The sequence below is a fragment of the Suricata suricatta genome, chromosome 4, assembly GCF_006229205.1.
Source record: "Suricata suricatta isolate VVHF042 chromosome 4, meerkat_22Aug2017_6uvM2_HiC, whole genome shotgun sequence".
Lineage (NCBI taxonomy): Eukaryota > Metazoa > Chordata > Mammalia > Carnivora > Herpestidae > Suricata > Suricata suricatta.
In genome coordinates this window covers 105,728,146-105,743,788 of record NC_043703.1, presented here as the reverse complement: position 1 = coordinate 105,743,788, position 15,643 = coordinate 105,728,146, and the positions used below count along the sequence as shown (strand labels likewise).

Below are 15,643 nucleotides of genomic sequence, written 5' to 3'. Positions count from 1 at the left end.
TGTAGTCCTAAGAAGGAAAACAGACTGACAAACACAGAGGGAACAGAAGCACACATACACACAGACAAATCAAACAAAGAAACACATTACAGGGGGGAAAGAAAAGAAAGAAAGTGGGAGGGAAAGAGATGAAAAAAAGAGAAGAAGAGAAAATAAAAAGAGAGAAAGAAGAAAAGAAAAAAAAGTATATAAAAGGGGGTCGGAGACGACAAAGGACAGTAGACCGTTTAAAAGTGTATGACCAGTTTAGGGGGGAGGTAAGGATGAGATACAGGAGAATATATCTGGGTTGCAAGAAGGTGAAAAAGTAAGGGAGAAAGGAAACTAAGGAGTAAAATTTAAAAGAATTGAGTAAAGTAAAAGGAAAAAGAGGTAATAATGACAAAGAAATAAGTACGAAACAAGTGAAGAAAAAAATTTTTTATTACCAAAAAAAGCAGCAGCAGCTCCCCCTGGTGGATGGGCGTGGTTTGATGTGGTAGGTCTTGGAGGCTGTTCTCAGAGGCTCCGCCCCTGCCTGAGGCGAAATGAGCAGCAGGAGGTAAAGTGCGCACCTTCACAGACTCAATGGCAGAGTCCCCAAACCCAGCCAGGATCGTGATTGCAATGGGGGAAAGGAAAAAAAAACTGAGTCTCTCTTGGCTTCAGATAGCTGTTGCTCAAGGCACTGTGCGCTGCTGGAAATGAGCTGGGAGCTCCTGCAGTCTAAGCGCACGCCCAGGCCTCCACCTGCCACCGACTCCTTGTCAGGGGTCGCGTAAGTGTAGGCCCTATTTTTTCCTGTGGGCACCCAGGATTCGCGCAGTCCGTGCAGGGGGCAAGGTGTGCCGTGGAAATGCAGTCCATGGTCCCGTTCCCAAAACCAAGTTCGAATTGCTCGCCCCTGGCGCAGCCGCAGCCCCGGCCGCTTCTCGCCGGGAAGTCCGCTCCCCTGGCGCAGCCGTGCTCCGGCCACTTTTCGCCGGGAAGTGCGCTCCCCTGTCTCTTCCCTTTGTCTCTCAGGCTCCGCGCGCTTCCCCCACGTTGGGCTGGGGATCTTGCCTCCCCTGCCCGTCCTGGGCTGGCCTGTTTTCAGATCTCCCCCGTTCGCCCTCACTCACTCAGGTATCCTTGAGGTTCTATTCTTTCTGGAGTCCGTATTTTCTCCTTCCGCTCTCACAGATGAGAGTAATATCCTTCTCGGTTCGATAAATGGGGCAGACGGAGTTTACAGAGCTCCCTTCCTCTCCACCATCTTGGCTCTGCCCTAGAGTTTTAATATTAAGTATATGTTAATTCTCTTCTGATACATACTTTTTATTTAAGGAAGTTTACTTCTATTCCAAGTTTAGTAAGTTTTTTTAAATGTTTATTTATTTATTTGAGAGAGGTAGGAGGAGGAGCAGAGAGAGAGAGAGAGAGGATCTGTGCTGATACAGGGCTCGAACTCACAAACTGAGATTATGACCTGAGCCAAAGGCAGATGCTTAACCAACTGAGCCACCCAAGCACCTCCAAGTTTAGTAAATTTTTCAAATCAGAAATGGATATTTGCAATCATTATATTTTTTCTTTTTGACTATTGTAGTCAAATAATTGAATAGATTTTCTTGTGTTAAGCTTTTGTTTTCCTGAAATAAACATTTTTGTTTTATTTTAATAAAAATTGGACTTACTAATATTTTATTAATATTTTTGCATATATATGTATATATTTATATGTAAATAAGACTGGCCTATTGTTTAGTTTTTTAATAAAAATTTATTGTGTCTTTTTAATGTTATTTCAGTGAAAGTTGTGTTCATCACACTATACATTTCTTTTACTTTGTATAGATACATATATTAAATGTTCCTAAAAATGGCACCTTTTTAAAGTTTGTTTTATTTCGTTTTATTTTTAGAGAGAGTGTGAGTGGGGTAGGAGCGGGGGGGGGGGGCGCGGGAGAGAACCCCAAGCAGGCTCTATGCCATCAGCGCAGAGCCTGATGCAGGGCTTGAACCCCATGAACTGTGAGACCATGACCTGAGCAGAAATCAAGAGTAGGATACTTAACTGACTGAGCCATCCAGATGTCCCTAAAAATAGCACTTTTACATATAAATAAGTACAATGTAATTCATTGTATAAATATTATCTGCTATTTTTATGCTATCTTTGGTTTGGATATTAAATTATGCAGTTAGATTATTTATTAGATTACGGTTTGAGTACTAGATTATGTCAGTGTTGGGAATTGTCAGTCTTTCTATCTTTTTTGCTTGGAAAATTTTAATGACAAAGGAATAATCTGTTTTTGTTTCCTGAAGTTTTGTAGACTTCAACTATAAAACAATTTTAGAGGATACTAAGGGTAGATCTTTATTACTTTCTCAATTTCTTATATTGAAAGTTATTTGGTTACAAGTTATTTGTTCCTTCTTCTTGAGTCAAATTTTAATTATTCATATTTTCCTTAAGTGTCCATTACATTCAGATAAGTAGTTTTCATAATATGGTCCAGAGGCCCTTGGGGTCCTTCTATAGTATCCACGGAGTCAAAGGTATTTTCATAATAATATATAATTTCTTTCTAGAGTCTATGTGATATGTACTGTTGCATCAAATTGAATGTAGAAGCAGAAATAAAAATCCAATGATCTTTTATTAAGACATATTAAAGAGAATTGCAAAAGTGTACCAGAGTGTCACTATTCTTATTAGATTATTTTGTCTGAAAAATACAGTATTTTTTAATGTTTATGTTAACATGTAATGGATTTATGACTTTTGTTATTAATTTAAAACGAATTACTACATATTTCTAAAAGTTCCTTGTCTTAAGTGCTAATATTACAATTATTAATAGATATAAGCAGCATAAACAAACCTATTTTGGGTCTTCAAAAATTTTTAAGTAGGGAGAGAGCCCTGAAACTAAACTGTTTGAGAACCACTCATCTAGATTTAACAGTGTAATTTTTTGAAGATGCATGTACTCTTTTGTAATTCTTGAAATCTCCTTTGAATATAACATTCTACTTTACAGGTATACATATCTACATCTGTATGTACACATACCTAGGTGCATGCATTTTTGTTTTTACATATTTGTTGTGTCACCTTGTGTGACTGTGAGCAGAACCCCAGTTGAGATGAAAGAACTGAACTTGTTGGTGTTTGGGTTCTTCTTTGTGGCTGATTCTGTCCACAGGCCACGTTTACTGAAGTGATTTAGACTTGTGAGCAGGCAGGCTCCAGAGGAAAAGCATAGCATTTTTAGCCCCAGAAGGAAGGGTGAGAAGCTCCCCCAGGGAAGTTGCTCTCATAGGCCAACCTCAACCTCTAATGGTTGTGCTGAATTTCTTAAAGCTCATATTGTGCCCAAAGGAAGAATTCAGAGGTGTCCCTAGATTAAGGCTCTGTGGTACAGAGTTTTGGCCGCTGTAACTCCCAGTGCCAGTATGTTTTGGGGGCCTGCAATCAGTGCATACCAGCCATCTGTCCTCAGTGCACTCCCTTCTCCAAGAGCTGGACTCTTCGATCTTCTTATCTATAATAACTGTTCAGAAGTCTCTGGCTCCTAGGTGGCTCAGTCGCTGAGTGTCCAACTTCGGCTCTGGTTGTGGTCTCACAGTTCATGAGTCCAAGCCCCACATCGAGCTGTGTGTTGACAGCTCAGAGCCTGGAGCCTGCTTCAGATTCTGTCTCCCTCTCTGTCTGCCCCTCCCCCGCTCATACTCCATTTCTCTCTGTCTCTCGAAAAATGAATAAATATCAGAAAAAATTTTTTCTAATAAATAAAAAGAAGCCTCTGGCTCTGAAGGCCAGTGCCCATGGAGACTATTGCAGGGCCCAAATGCCTGGACCCAGAATCTGCTTTCTGCCACCTGTGCACCAGAAGCTCCTTCTTGGAAGGGAATCCAGCACAGTGTGAGGCATAGAGTTACAGGCCAAGACCAGGACCAAAAACCAGGTAATAGCCTGGTAAAGCCTCAGCTTATTCTTTTAGGAAATAGGTTGAAGACTGTTGAGCAAAAGTTAGTGAGATCCAAGACTAGAAAAGACACCAATTCTCCTTGCTGTACTTTTCAAAATTATTTCTTTGATCCCACAGACAGATTGAGCAGTACCTGGATTTAAACAATAGCCCCTAACAGCTGTCTCTGTTCCCCTATCACTTTAAAAAGTAAGTGAGTTCCTGTCCTTCCTATGCCCATCTTCCTCTTGTCCCCATCTCCCTCAGAGTAAAATCAAAGTCCTTTAATTGCCTGCAAGGGTCTATAGCAGCCCTGCCCTAGCACTGCACCTCAGTTCTTTGATTTCACCACCTGTTTCTGTCTTTGACTGTAAAGCCACATTGGCTGCCTTACTGCTTTTTCACTGGACACACCAGGCACAGTTTCTGCCTCAGGGCCTTTGCTTGCTGTGACTTCTGCAGGAAGGGTTTCTTCCTCAGATATATCAATGGCTTATTCCCTTACCGCGTTCATATCTTTTCTCAAATGTTCCCTTCACAGTGAGGCTTTCCCTGACGACCCTATTGAAATTGCAGATTGCTTCTTCCATTCCCCATTCCTCTTTCACTTTTCTCCACTGTCTTTATCACTTCTCATTGCATTCATCACATAAAATAGCGTGTGATTTCTTTGTTTGTTTTGCTTGTTTTATGATTCTTAGCCATCAGTTTTACAAAGGCAAAGGTTTATGTCTGTTTTGTTTACTGATATATGCCTAACACACATGGACATACAGCAGTTACTTGTCATTGGCTGTGGTCACTCTGGACCACAGTCAGCACATCTTGCCTAAGTCCCGGGCAGCAGCAGTGCAGTTTGTGTCTGTCCAAAGGTCAGATTAAAAGGAAGAAATGATGAGTAGGAGGAGGGAGGTCTTACGTTCTCCCCTACCTGGTCCCCCCACACCCCACAGGGGCCCTCCTACTTTTTTCTTTGCTAAAGAAACAGAAAGCCTTTGAAGTTGAGAGAATATACAGTGGAGAAAGAGACAGAGAAAATCATGTTCCAAAATAAATGAGAGTGTATTCTGTACTTTCTAACATGTTATTTAAAAAGAATAAAAGAAAATGAAGGGGAAAACCCCAAACCTTCTCCAAATATGTGGTTCTAGTCCCTTTTTCATTTCTGTTTTTTTCATATACTACGGTGCAGTAAGTGATTTGAGACTTTCTTACTTATATACCCTTCTCCTGCCCCAAAAGAAGTTTGAGAAACTATGTACTCCCTCACATATTTTGAAATCAATGTCTAGAATGTTTCAGTTATAAGTTTAATTGGTAGTCAAGAATATCACTTTTTAAAATGTTTCCATTGGACAGTATTCACAGGTGAAATGATCTGTCTTGGATTTTCTGTAAAAAGAAAACTTGATGGGGTGCCTGGGTGGCTCATTCAGTTAAGTGTCCTACTTTGGCTCAGATTATGATCTCACAGTTCATGGGTTACAGCCCCACGTCGGGCTCTGTGCTGACAGCTCAGGCTCCAGCCTGCTTCGGATGCGCTCGCTCGCTCTCTCTCTCTCTCTGCCCCTCTTCCACTTGCTATGTCTGTCTCAAAAATAAACGTTAAAAATTTTTTTAAATAAAAATAAAAACTTGAGGCTACTTCTCTACCAAAAAAAGGTAATGGAGATAGATATAACTTGATTGGCAAAATGTTGGTAACTTGAAGCAGGCTCAAAGAGTACGTGGGAATTCATGTATTATTCTTTCTACTTCTGTCTACTTTTGTGTTTATTGTTTTATTTTCTTCCTTTCATGTTGGAGATTTTCTCTAAATGACCAAGTGATCTTTGTTCATTCATTGTTAAGCATAGGGCATTTAAAGTGTGACTGAAAGTTAGGTCTGTATAGAGCAGGATAGTGGTGCTTGTGAACTGGGTTTTATTGGAGGAAAACAGGTAGTGCACTGACATTTTTACATGCAGAGACCATATGTCGCTTTCTGAAATGTTCCTCTCAGAAACCATCTACTTCATCCAGTGACAAATCCTCTACTCTTCTGTCCAGAGAGGTAGAAGCGTGGCCACCTCGGCAAGGTGGGAGAGGGAGCTTCAGGTCTCTCTGCAGACTGTGAACTCTCACTGAACACTCCCGTTTTCTTTGCGGGGCCTTAGTCCAGCTGTCCTCTGGCCAGGCGCTTCCGAGTGCAGATACCTTTAGTTTGATACCCAGAGTATAAACCTGCTCTTGCTTGGTGTCAAGGAGAGGACCTCGGGGTCTGTTCATTCCTTATACAAGCTGTTAGCTGTTTCCCCTGTTAGCCCGTTTCACGCGCTGTTGTCTTACACTCCAGTCCTCAGTTTTGCTGGTTTGGCAGGGCAAGTATCTCTATTTGCCAGCGCTTAAAAATCATCTTCCTAGACTCTGCAACACTCTTATATTCCCTTTTTGTCTTCATATATGGAGACTTGGGATGATGAGTTATTTTTTTGTTTCATTGTAGATGGAGTTTCTTTTTCTATTTCTCATTCTCCATCTTACTTGAGATGATTTTCCAAAGGAGAAGCAGACAGAAAGGGCTTCTTCCACCACCTTGAAGCCATAAGTCTTTATTTTATAATAACAAATTAGTTGAACATATTTATAAAGTAATACCTAAATTTTTAAAAATTATTTTTAAAGTTTATTTTGAGAGAGTGAGTGAGCAGGAGAGGAGCATGAGCAAGAGGGAGAGAGAGAATCCTAAGCAAGTCCCACACTGTCAGCACAGAACCTGACTCCAGGCTTGATCCACAAACCGTGAGACCATGATCTGAGCCGAAATAAAGAATCAAAGGCTTAACCAACTGAGCCACTCAGGTGCCCCCTAAAATTTTAAAACCCAATCCTTATCCTTAAGAATATTTCTAGTGTAAATCAAGTTCAACACACAGAATGATTTCAGTCTTGTAATTTTCCTATGATAACTTGGAATAATTTTTAAATAGTTCTCTTCATAGAGTTCTTGAGTTATTTATTGAAGGGACTTTTTCAACAATTAATAGATTCTCAGCAATTAACAATTATTTTATCTCTCTGGTATTCTAAAACTTAACATTTAGTATTAAAAGCTGTTTTTCTTGGTAGTAATTTTGAGGTAAAATTGTATTTATGTCTTGAAATTGAGCTACATTTCATATATTGACGTCTCTTGAATCTGCAAGTTTACTTTATGTTAACTGCTATTTCAATGAGGCTGCTAGTGCACTAAAATCACATTCCAGGAGGAAATATATTTGCATCCCCTTAGCCACACCCAGGTGCTAACAGATACTTGTTCAGATAGCTTTGCTTCACTGATACGAACTTCAGAGTTACCTGAAAGTCAGTTGCCAAATTATCCTCTCATTAGCATGTGATGCTAAAGGGCAAGATTGAACCATATCTGGCTTTTTTTAATTGAAATTTTACATTTGAGTATAGTTGACACATAATGTCACATTAATGTTAGGTGTGCAACGTAGTGATTAGAAAGTTTATACCTTATGCTGTGTTTACTGCAAGTGTAGCTACCATCTGTTGCCATACATAACTGTTACAATGTCATTGAATATGTTCCTTATGCTTTTTATTCCCATGACTTGTTCATTCCATAACTGGAAAGCTGTATCTCCCACTCCTCTTCATCCATTTTACCAATTCCTCATCCTCCTCCTTTCTGGCAATCACAGGCTTGTCTTCTGTATTTATAGGTCTGATTCTGCTTTTTGTTTATTCATATGGTTTTGTGGTTCTTTTTTAGATTCCACTTGAGTGATCTCTATCTTTATGTCTATCCCAAACCCTTTCATTCTTTGCAGCTCTTCTGTCTTTTCTTTAAAAAATTTTTTTAATGTTTTTTATTTATTTTTGAGAGACAGAGAGAGACAGCGGGAGCAGGGGAGGGTCAGAGAGAGAGGGAGATACAGAATCTGAAACAGGCTCCAGGCTCTGAGCTATCAGCACAGAGCCTGACACAGGGCTCGAACCCACGAACCGTGAGATCATAACCGGAGCCGAAGCCGGACGCTTAACTGACTGAGTCACCCAGGCGCCCCTCTTCTGTCTTTTCTGATCTCTCTTCCCACCTACATTCCTACCCCATCTTTCCACCTTGATAAATTTCGTCTGGTGATTATTTCCAATTAAGTTCCTCAGAGCTAGGCAAACATCAGCACCTAGAATGTTGGAAAATGCAGTAAAAATTTTCCTTCTTGAAACTCAGAACTTAGAAATAGAATTCTCCTGGGGGGACTGGGTCAGTAGAACTGTATGCCCTAATTTTGCCCTGCAGATTCTGGGGCATTCTGTCTGCTGATTTGATCATGCTTTTCCCCCTCTGTCTTGTCAAAAATAAAAAGTTTAATCTTTTTAATACTATCCAAAGATTGTATTGCCAACAGTAGTAGGAAGAGCTGGTGTGAGAAGGTTTTATGTCCCCCTTCATTTTTTCTCCTTCAACCCTAAAAGGAAAGATAATTTAGAGGATATGAGTGAGTTTTCAAACATAGTTGACATAAGCTTTATTCATCAAAAGAGACACCAGACTTGGTCTGTTAGTCATTACATCATGGGTGTAATATCAGAGACTCGGGAAAAGAAGAATAAGATTGAGGCAGGGAGGTGGTAGCGGTGAGGAGACATCGGCAAGGAGTCTTTACCTCAGCTAGGTGGTGGAGCCCAACAATGGCTCCAGGAATGTATTCTCCTGCCTCCTCTCTTACCTTCCTCCTTCTGCCAGGTGTAGACCTGACCCCAAACCTGTCACAAATCTAGGAGCAGACCCCAGGGGGTGGGGGGGCAGATGCTCATGGCTATAGTGAGCTGGGGATTGGGGAGGAGCAGGAAAGGTTAGGCAGATATGCTGGGAAAGGGAAAGAAGAGTTACTATTGTTACTGACTTCATTGTTGAACCTAATTCCCAGCTGCCTATTGGTGTACAGGTAGAATATATAAATGTGCATGTGTGTGTGGGTGTGTGTGTTGGGAGAAGAGAGAACGGGGGTGATACCTCTAGCTTTCCACAGAACTATTGTCATTTTCCTGTTGGTACATTATCTTTGTTATTATGAGTTATAAATGAGTCCATGAGATGTGTAGGATTCAAAAGATTTTTAGAGTTTTAAAAAGGCCATTAGTGGTAATTTAGAAACCTTAGTGTCACTGCTGGTCACCAAGTCCTGCCAGTCTCTCTCCATTATGTCTTAAAGCCGCTTAGTCCTCTCCATTCCCACAGTATATTTTTCCATGTATGATAATGAGGCCTTTTGGTATAAGAACTATCTTATTTTCTTAAGCTACCATGTAAGAAAAATAATAGTGTGCAGATGATGCTTATTGTGACTTAATGAATTAAAGAAGGTGAAATATTGTTCATTCTTTAGCACATTCATCAAGTATGCCGCCATGGGACTTTGTATATACATAAATGTGGCACTTCTGTTACAGTGTCATTCTTTGGATTCGTACCCTAGCATGGTATTTAAAATCTGCTGACCTTTCCAGTTTCACCTTCAGTTGTTGAATCGCTACTCCCATTTATGCACACATCATATATAACCTAAGCACCAGCTTTTTTTTTTTAACTTTTTCTTTTGTTTATTTATTTTTGAGACAAACAGAGCACAAGTGGGGAGGGGTAGAGAGAGGGAGACATAGAATTGGAAGCAGGCTCCAGGCTCTGAGCTGTCATCTCAGAGCCCGACACAGGGCTCAAACCCACGCACCACGAGATCATGACCTGAGCTGAAGTCGGGCGCTTAACTGACTGAGCCCCCCAGGCGCCCCAAGCTTTACTGAATTGTAGCTCCCCACCATGCCATTTTTAATGCTTCTCTTTCTCTCTGTTCTTACCACCTGCCACCTCTACTTAAATCAGTATCAATTTGGCCCTATTGTTACCCACTCTCACTGTTGGATGCTAGGTGAACCCCCAGATCAGAACCCTAAGCTCAAAAGCCATTCCAGGCATAGACTTTCCATGGTGTGTGTGTTGCGCACGCAAGCACAAGCACTTTAGCAAGCATGTTATTCTGCTGCTTCATTTAGCACTTGCCCAGAATTCTCTAATACAGTTAAAGCAGAGTCCGAGATTAAGTTGTGTGGTTCCTGAATTTCCCAGAGATGACATGCTGCCTTTGGTACCAAATTTGATTAAACTTGATAACTTTAATACCATTTGCTTCTGTTGGGGAGGAAGAATTAAATTGCTTACTCTAGAGAATGATTTTTCCCCCCCCCACTGACTAAGGAATAGAACATTTATTAAAATTATCTTGGTGACCTGAAAGAGAGAAATGTACTTTTCTTCCTCAGCAGAAGCAGGTCCAGGACATTATTAGCACGTAGTAAAAATTGAATAACTGAGCAACGCTGACTTCTTTGGGATTCAGTCTTTTAGCCCCTACTGTGTGATTAGTTTTGTCCAGCCTGCTGGCATGCTTGAGCAGGAAGCCTGCAGATGATTAGGAAGGAAAAACCCTTTAGCAAATCTCAGGTACTGAAGACATTTGATTTAATTTTATATGTTACACATGGTAATCTGGTTTCCCTTGGCAACCTCCAGTTCTGCCCTACTTTATAATCAGAGGATGGGAGGACATACTGTAGATTTAATGGGATCTCCTGAAAGTGACTGTAGAAAACAGGATTTGCTTCAAAAGCAGAGATAAAAAGGTCACTAAAAAAGGACAGAAGAATGGGTCAGTTGGTTGAGCATCCAATTCTTGATTTCAGCTCAGGTCATGATCTCAGGGTCATGGGATCAAGGCCTGCGTCAGGCTCCGTGCTAAGTGTGGAGCCTTCTTAGGATTGTATCTCTTTCTCTCTTTCCTCCTCCCTCTCCTCTCCCCCACTCATGCTCTCTTTCTCTCAAAAAAAAAAAAAAAAAAAGTAAAAAGACAGAAGAGTCTTGAGTCCCCTTAAAGAAGGAACAGGTAGTTCTCAATGGCTTAGATACCCATGATGAGAGAACTTCTAGAACTATCTATGGCAGAGCAGTTTGGGATATGAGGGAAAGGAACTTAGAAATCTTTTAAGGGATAATAAGTTTATTATTTGTAAATAGCAGTTAAGGTTTTAATTCAAAAATGACAATAATAATTACTATTTGTTAAGTATATGCCAAGAATCTTTCTTGGTTCTTTACATGCACAACTTCATTTAATTCCCACAGTGTCCCTTGGAGGGGGACATTCATTAATATCCCTTTATGAATGAAAAAACAAGTATTTATTAATCTCTTAAAATATGAAGGCTGAAGGAAAATGGGGCAATTTTGACTGCAAGTTTCCAGTTTTGGGAGACCATTATTCACTTTTTTCTGTGATCTTAAAGTCCTTTAGGTTTTAATAGCCACTGTTACAAAACAGTATACTAACCACTGCCCATTAATGATGGAGTTTAGCCATCCAGAAAAGTTTAAATTATATTCATCTTAGTCAAATTCTTTCATTTGACACGTTAGGAAACGGAGTGCCAGAAATTTAATGATGCCTAAAGCTAGGTCTCTGCACTTCTGGTAATTTGTGTATCACACCATGGCCACACTCTCTGAAAAAGGGCTTGTGTAGCTGAAGGAAAGAAGGGTGGGCACTTGTAGTGCTATCAGTGGCATGAGATGAGGTAGGAGAGTAAATAAACTACACAATCAGAAGGGACTGATGAGATGTTTCGGCATTGGAAACACCTCTAGTTCTTACTCGGCCAGTCGTTAATTTTTTCTGGGTGGCTCATGTCTGAACAAAGTAATTCACCTAAGATTTCTGAATGATTATAAGTCTCCAAAAGTGTCTTGTGTCCCTCTGGTCTTTTGAAGTTTAAAAGGATAGGATTCTACTTATGAAACACAATGTGTGTGTAGAGGCGGGTGTGTGTAGACCTAATATTCTAATAGCGATAATGAATGGCCACTTCTGTGACATGTGGATGCAGAGACTGTGTAGTGGTATTTTATTGACTTACTTGTGCTGCTGTCCTGTTCACAAAATGCTCTATGGTGAGGTAGGACATGTCAATAGCTTTCTGTAGGTGATAGCTGTGGGGTCTAAATGGCAAACTGAGAAATCTTAGTGTCACACACTTACTGTGTGTCACACACGTACCATGTAAAGCATTTTACATGAATTTAATCCTTATAACAACCATGATTGTGAATGTTATTGTCTCCATTTTAGCAACGTTTTCAGTTTTTATTAATTCTTCCCAGAATGTTTTCTCTAACATTTTATTATGAACATTTTTTAAGGTTTTATGTTTAAGTAATCTCTATACCCAATAGGGCTCGAATTTACAACCCCAAGATCCAAAGTCATACACTCCACCAGCTGAGCCAGCCAGGCACCCTTATTATGAGAATTTTTAAATGTTCAGTAAAGTTGAAAGAATTGTACAGTGAACACCCATATACCTACCTAGATCCTATCATGATTACTCTTTTTCTAGATCTCCTTTATTGTATACCTAGTCATCAATTTATCCATTCACCCATCTTAGTTTTAGTTGTATTACAGATGTTGGTCCACTTATGTATGGATATCATTAATTAGACAGAATTAAAAATGTGATAGACCTATTTAAAAACAAAAACAAAAAGCTGAGGCCTTTAATTCTGTTTGGGGGACATAGTATGTACGTACTCCGTCACTTTGGGCCTTCCTCTGTGAAAAAGTAAGGTATTTTAAGAAAAAAAACTAAGCTATTTATGCTAAACACTTGTATTTCATTAATGAAGTGGAAATCTGTAGGGAGGAGGGAGATACCCCTGTTGAATTCCTAGGCCACGGTAACCCAGCATTGCAAAGTGGCATCTTACCTCATTTCTGGTTTTAAATGAGATTGGGGTCATTGCCACATTTCTGAACACTCAGTACTCCTCTAAAAGGAGTTTGATTAGCAAATTAGTTAAGCCCCTTAGTAATGATGTTGGAACTTCATTTCAATGAACATTTTTCCCCTTTTCTCTTCTTCTGGGTGTGACTAAATTGCCTACAGCATGCTGCATGGTTGCTGGTAAAACAGGAAATGGGGTAAGTAATTTAGGTAGGGAATTTTTTCTACCATTTAAATATAAGCTACCTGATTCTTTTTTTTTTAATGTTTATTTATTTTAAGCTACCTGATTCTTAAAGTACTTTTACTACTACTACCTCCTTTTTTAGAGTGAGTTCACTAGCTCCTGGAGAAATTAACAGAAAGAAAAAACATTTATGGTGTGAATGAGGTATCAACCTTGTTTAATTAGTTTATTTGCATGGCATCTTATTAATGTTTATTAAAGTGGATTCTTTTTTTTGTAGATTTAGCAAGAATGTAAATACATATTTTACATTTATGTATAAGGCACTTATATAATGTAGTTTGACAAGCTCTTATAAAAGAATAAATTTTATGGTGGTCTTAGAAACTAAATTATAAAACTATACTATAAAAGATACAAAATAAAATCCTCATTAAAGCAGAAAAACAGTTGAGTTTTTACATAGATAAAACATATAAAACATGGGTCCACAGTCCTTATCTGAAACCCTTGGGGACCAAATGTGTTTTGGAATTTAGAATTTTTTAGATTTTAGAAATGCCATATATAATATACCCCTGCCCTCCATCGTCTGAGGTGGTACTCTGTAATCAAACACATTCATATTTCTGCAGTAAAACATGAATATTCACATTAAGTTTGATACACAAAGTCTCTAAACAGTCTCACATGTTCAAGTCAGTGTCAGCTTACCAGCTGAGTTAAGAAAAAAAATCTTTAATTTTCCATATCCTCTTGGATATTGAAGCTAAAAATTTTATACCAATATAAAAAGGGCCATGTGACTACTAGAGGTTCCTGTGTACTCGGGAGAGAAAAGCACAGAGAGAATATAGACTTCTGCATTAGCATCTTATACTTGGTTAAGTGATTTGCAAAAAAAAGTAATTGACTTGGCTTTTTTGTTGATTTATTTTCTATTTGTATCTGCTTTTCTAGAAGGGCAATAGCAATATATCTGACAAAGGTTTTGGGGTTTAGTTAGGTTGTATTAAATTAGTCTCAAATGCTTGTGATTCTGGCATAAAATTTGATCCTATGTTTGAGAAATTTTTTAGCACAGAGCACACTATTTTCTACACATATTCTAAATGTTTCCAGTTTCCATCCACATTGGTTGTGAGCAGCTGTTGTTATTCTTTATTGAAGGATTTTAAACTAAGCTTAGCTCTTCAAAAGATCCTGTTCAATATAGAGTTACTGGAACAGAAAGAAATATATACTACTAACCTTTTCCCTCAGTGTCCATAGTTCATTCTACAATCAGAATATTATAGAGGAATTGCCATTAAAGAATTGATTCAAGGAATTTAGAAAAATTAATTGTGCTTGGATATTTTGGTTCATCTTTCCTCTGGAATGGCTGTCATGTATCTATAACAAAAGTGATTGCGGTTGACAGCCTTATCAGCAGTTATCTGACACGGGAGAGAGGGAAACGTGGTTACTAAGTACTAAATTGGGACTGAGTTTACCTCCATGACTACTAATTCCTCTAAAGAATCATCAGGCATGTGTTAAGGTCTTGTATGAAAACATTTACCCTAAATTATTTTTTAAAAGTTATGGGGCACCTGGGTGGCTTAGTTGGTTAAAAGCATCCGACTCTTGATTTTGGCTCAGGTCATGATGTCACAGCTGTGTGAGATCAAGCCCTGTGTTGGGCTCTGGAATGATAGTGTGGAGCCTGCTTGGGATTCTCTCTACCCCCCTACCTCCCCAATTTTCTCCCTCTTTCACTGTCTCAAAAAAATAAACTTAAAAAAAAGTTATTAGCCACATTAGAAAGTGAAATCTGGCATTTTAAGTGTTGATTATTTGCTTTATATATAAAGTTAAGGTTCCCAAGTTGTCTGTTAACTGTTTCTACTAGCCCTTTAACCTGGAAGGAAAAAATACCTGTAGTTTTTTTTTTAACTGGACTAAGATACCTAAATATATTTTAAAACTATGAAGGGTTTAAGATACGAGTTTTCTTAAATACATGAGTAATGTTTTAACTCATATTTAGGGTTGGTTTTTGCTGCAGCTGTTTGTACTCTCTTGAGTCTCTACAATGTTTAAATGGTTTTCTATTTTTGTATTTTTTTTGTTTCAACTTTTTATCCTTTAAAATGTGTTCTCATACATTAATTATTTACTTTTCAACTGAGATGCTATTTTATGCAAATATCATTAAACTGTTGATACAATATCAAATAGTCTTTTAAAATACTTAAAATGTTTCTGATATTCAGAGAATTAGGAATAGTTTATGAAGCTCACATAGTGTTTCAATAAGTTCTTAAATGTAGACAAATAATTTGATTATTTGGAAGATACAGGGTTTATCTGGGTATTTCATTGTTAAACCACAACCACAAAGCACATGAAAGCATTCTATTCTGTGTTATCAGTTATACTTTCAACTGGATATAGAATGGGTACATCAACTATTTCTTAGTTTATTTTTAGAGGAAAGTCACCTTTACATATTTTTAGATCAATTAAATATAGCCATTAAGTAAATCATTTTTTGTTTTCTACCTGCAGTTAATAGCGTCTTTTAGTCTTCAAGAATTAAATTACAATGAATATTTGATATAAGTAGTCATTTTCTGTCAGTGAAAATTGGACATTAGAAGATATGATTCACAAGTTGGCCCTAACATCTCTTTTGTTAAAAGCA

General features: G+C 38.6%; 1 protein-coding gene across 5 annotated transcripts in view; it reads left to right on the top strand.

The window, feature by feature from the left end:
• PUS10 (pseudouridine synthase 10) overlaps positions 1-15,643 on the top strand; it is a 75,102-nt gene that overhangs the window by 30,901 nt on the left and 28,558 nt on the right. For all 5 annotated transcript variants that reach the window (XM_029937427.1, XM_029937429.1, XM_029937428.1 and 2 more), the window contains one exon: positions 12,930-12,964. In XM_029937427.1, coding sequence (XP_029793287.1) covers positions 12,930-12,964 — 35 coding nt within the window. The remainder of the gene's footprint in view (positions 1-12,929; positions 12,965-15,643) is intronic.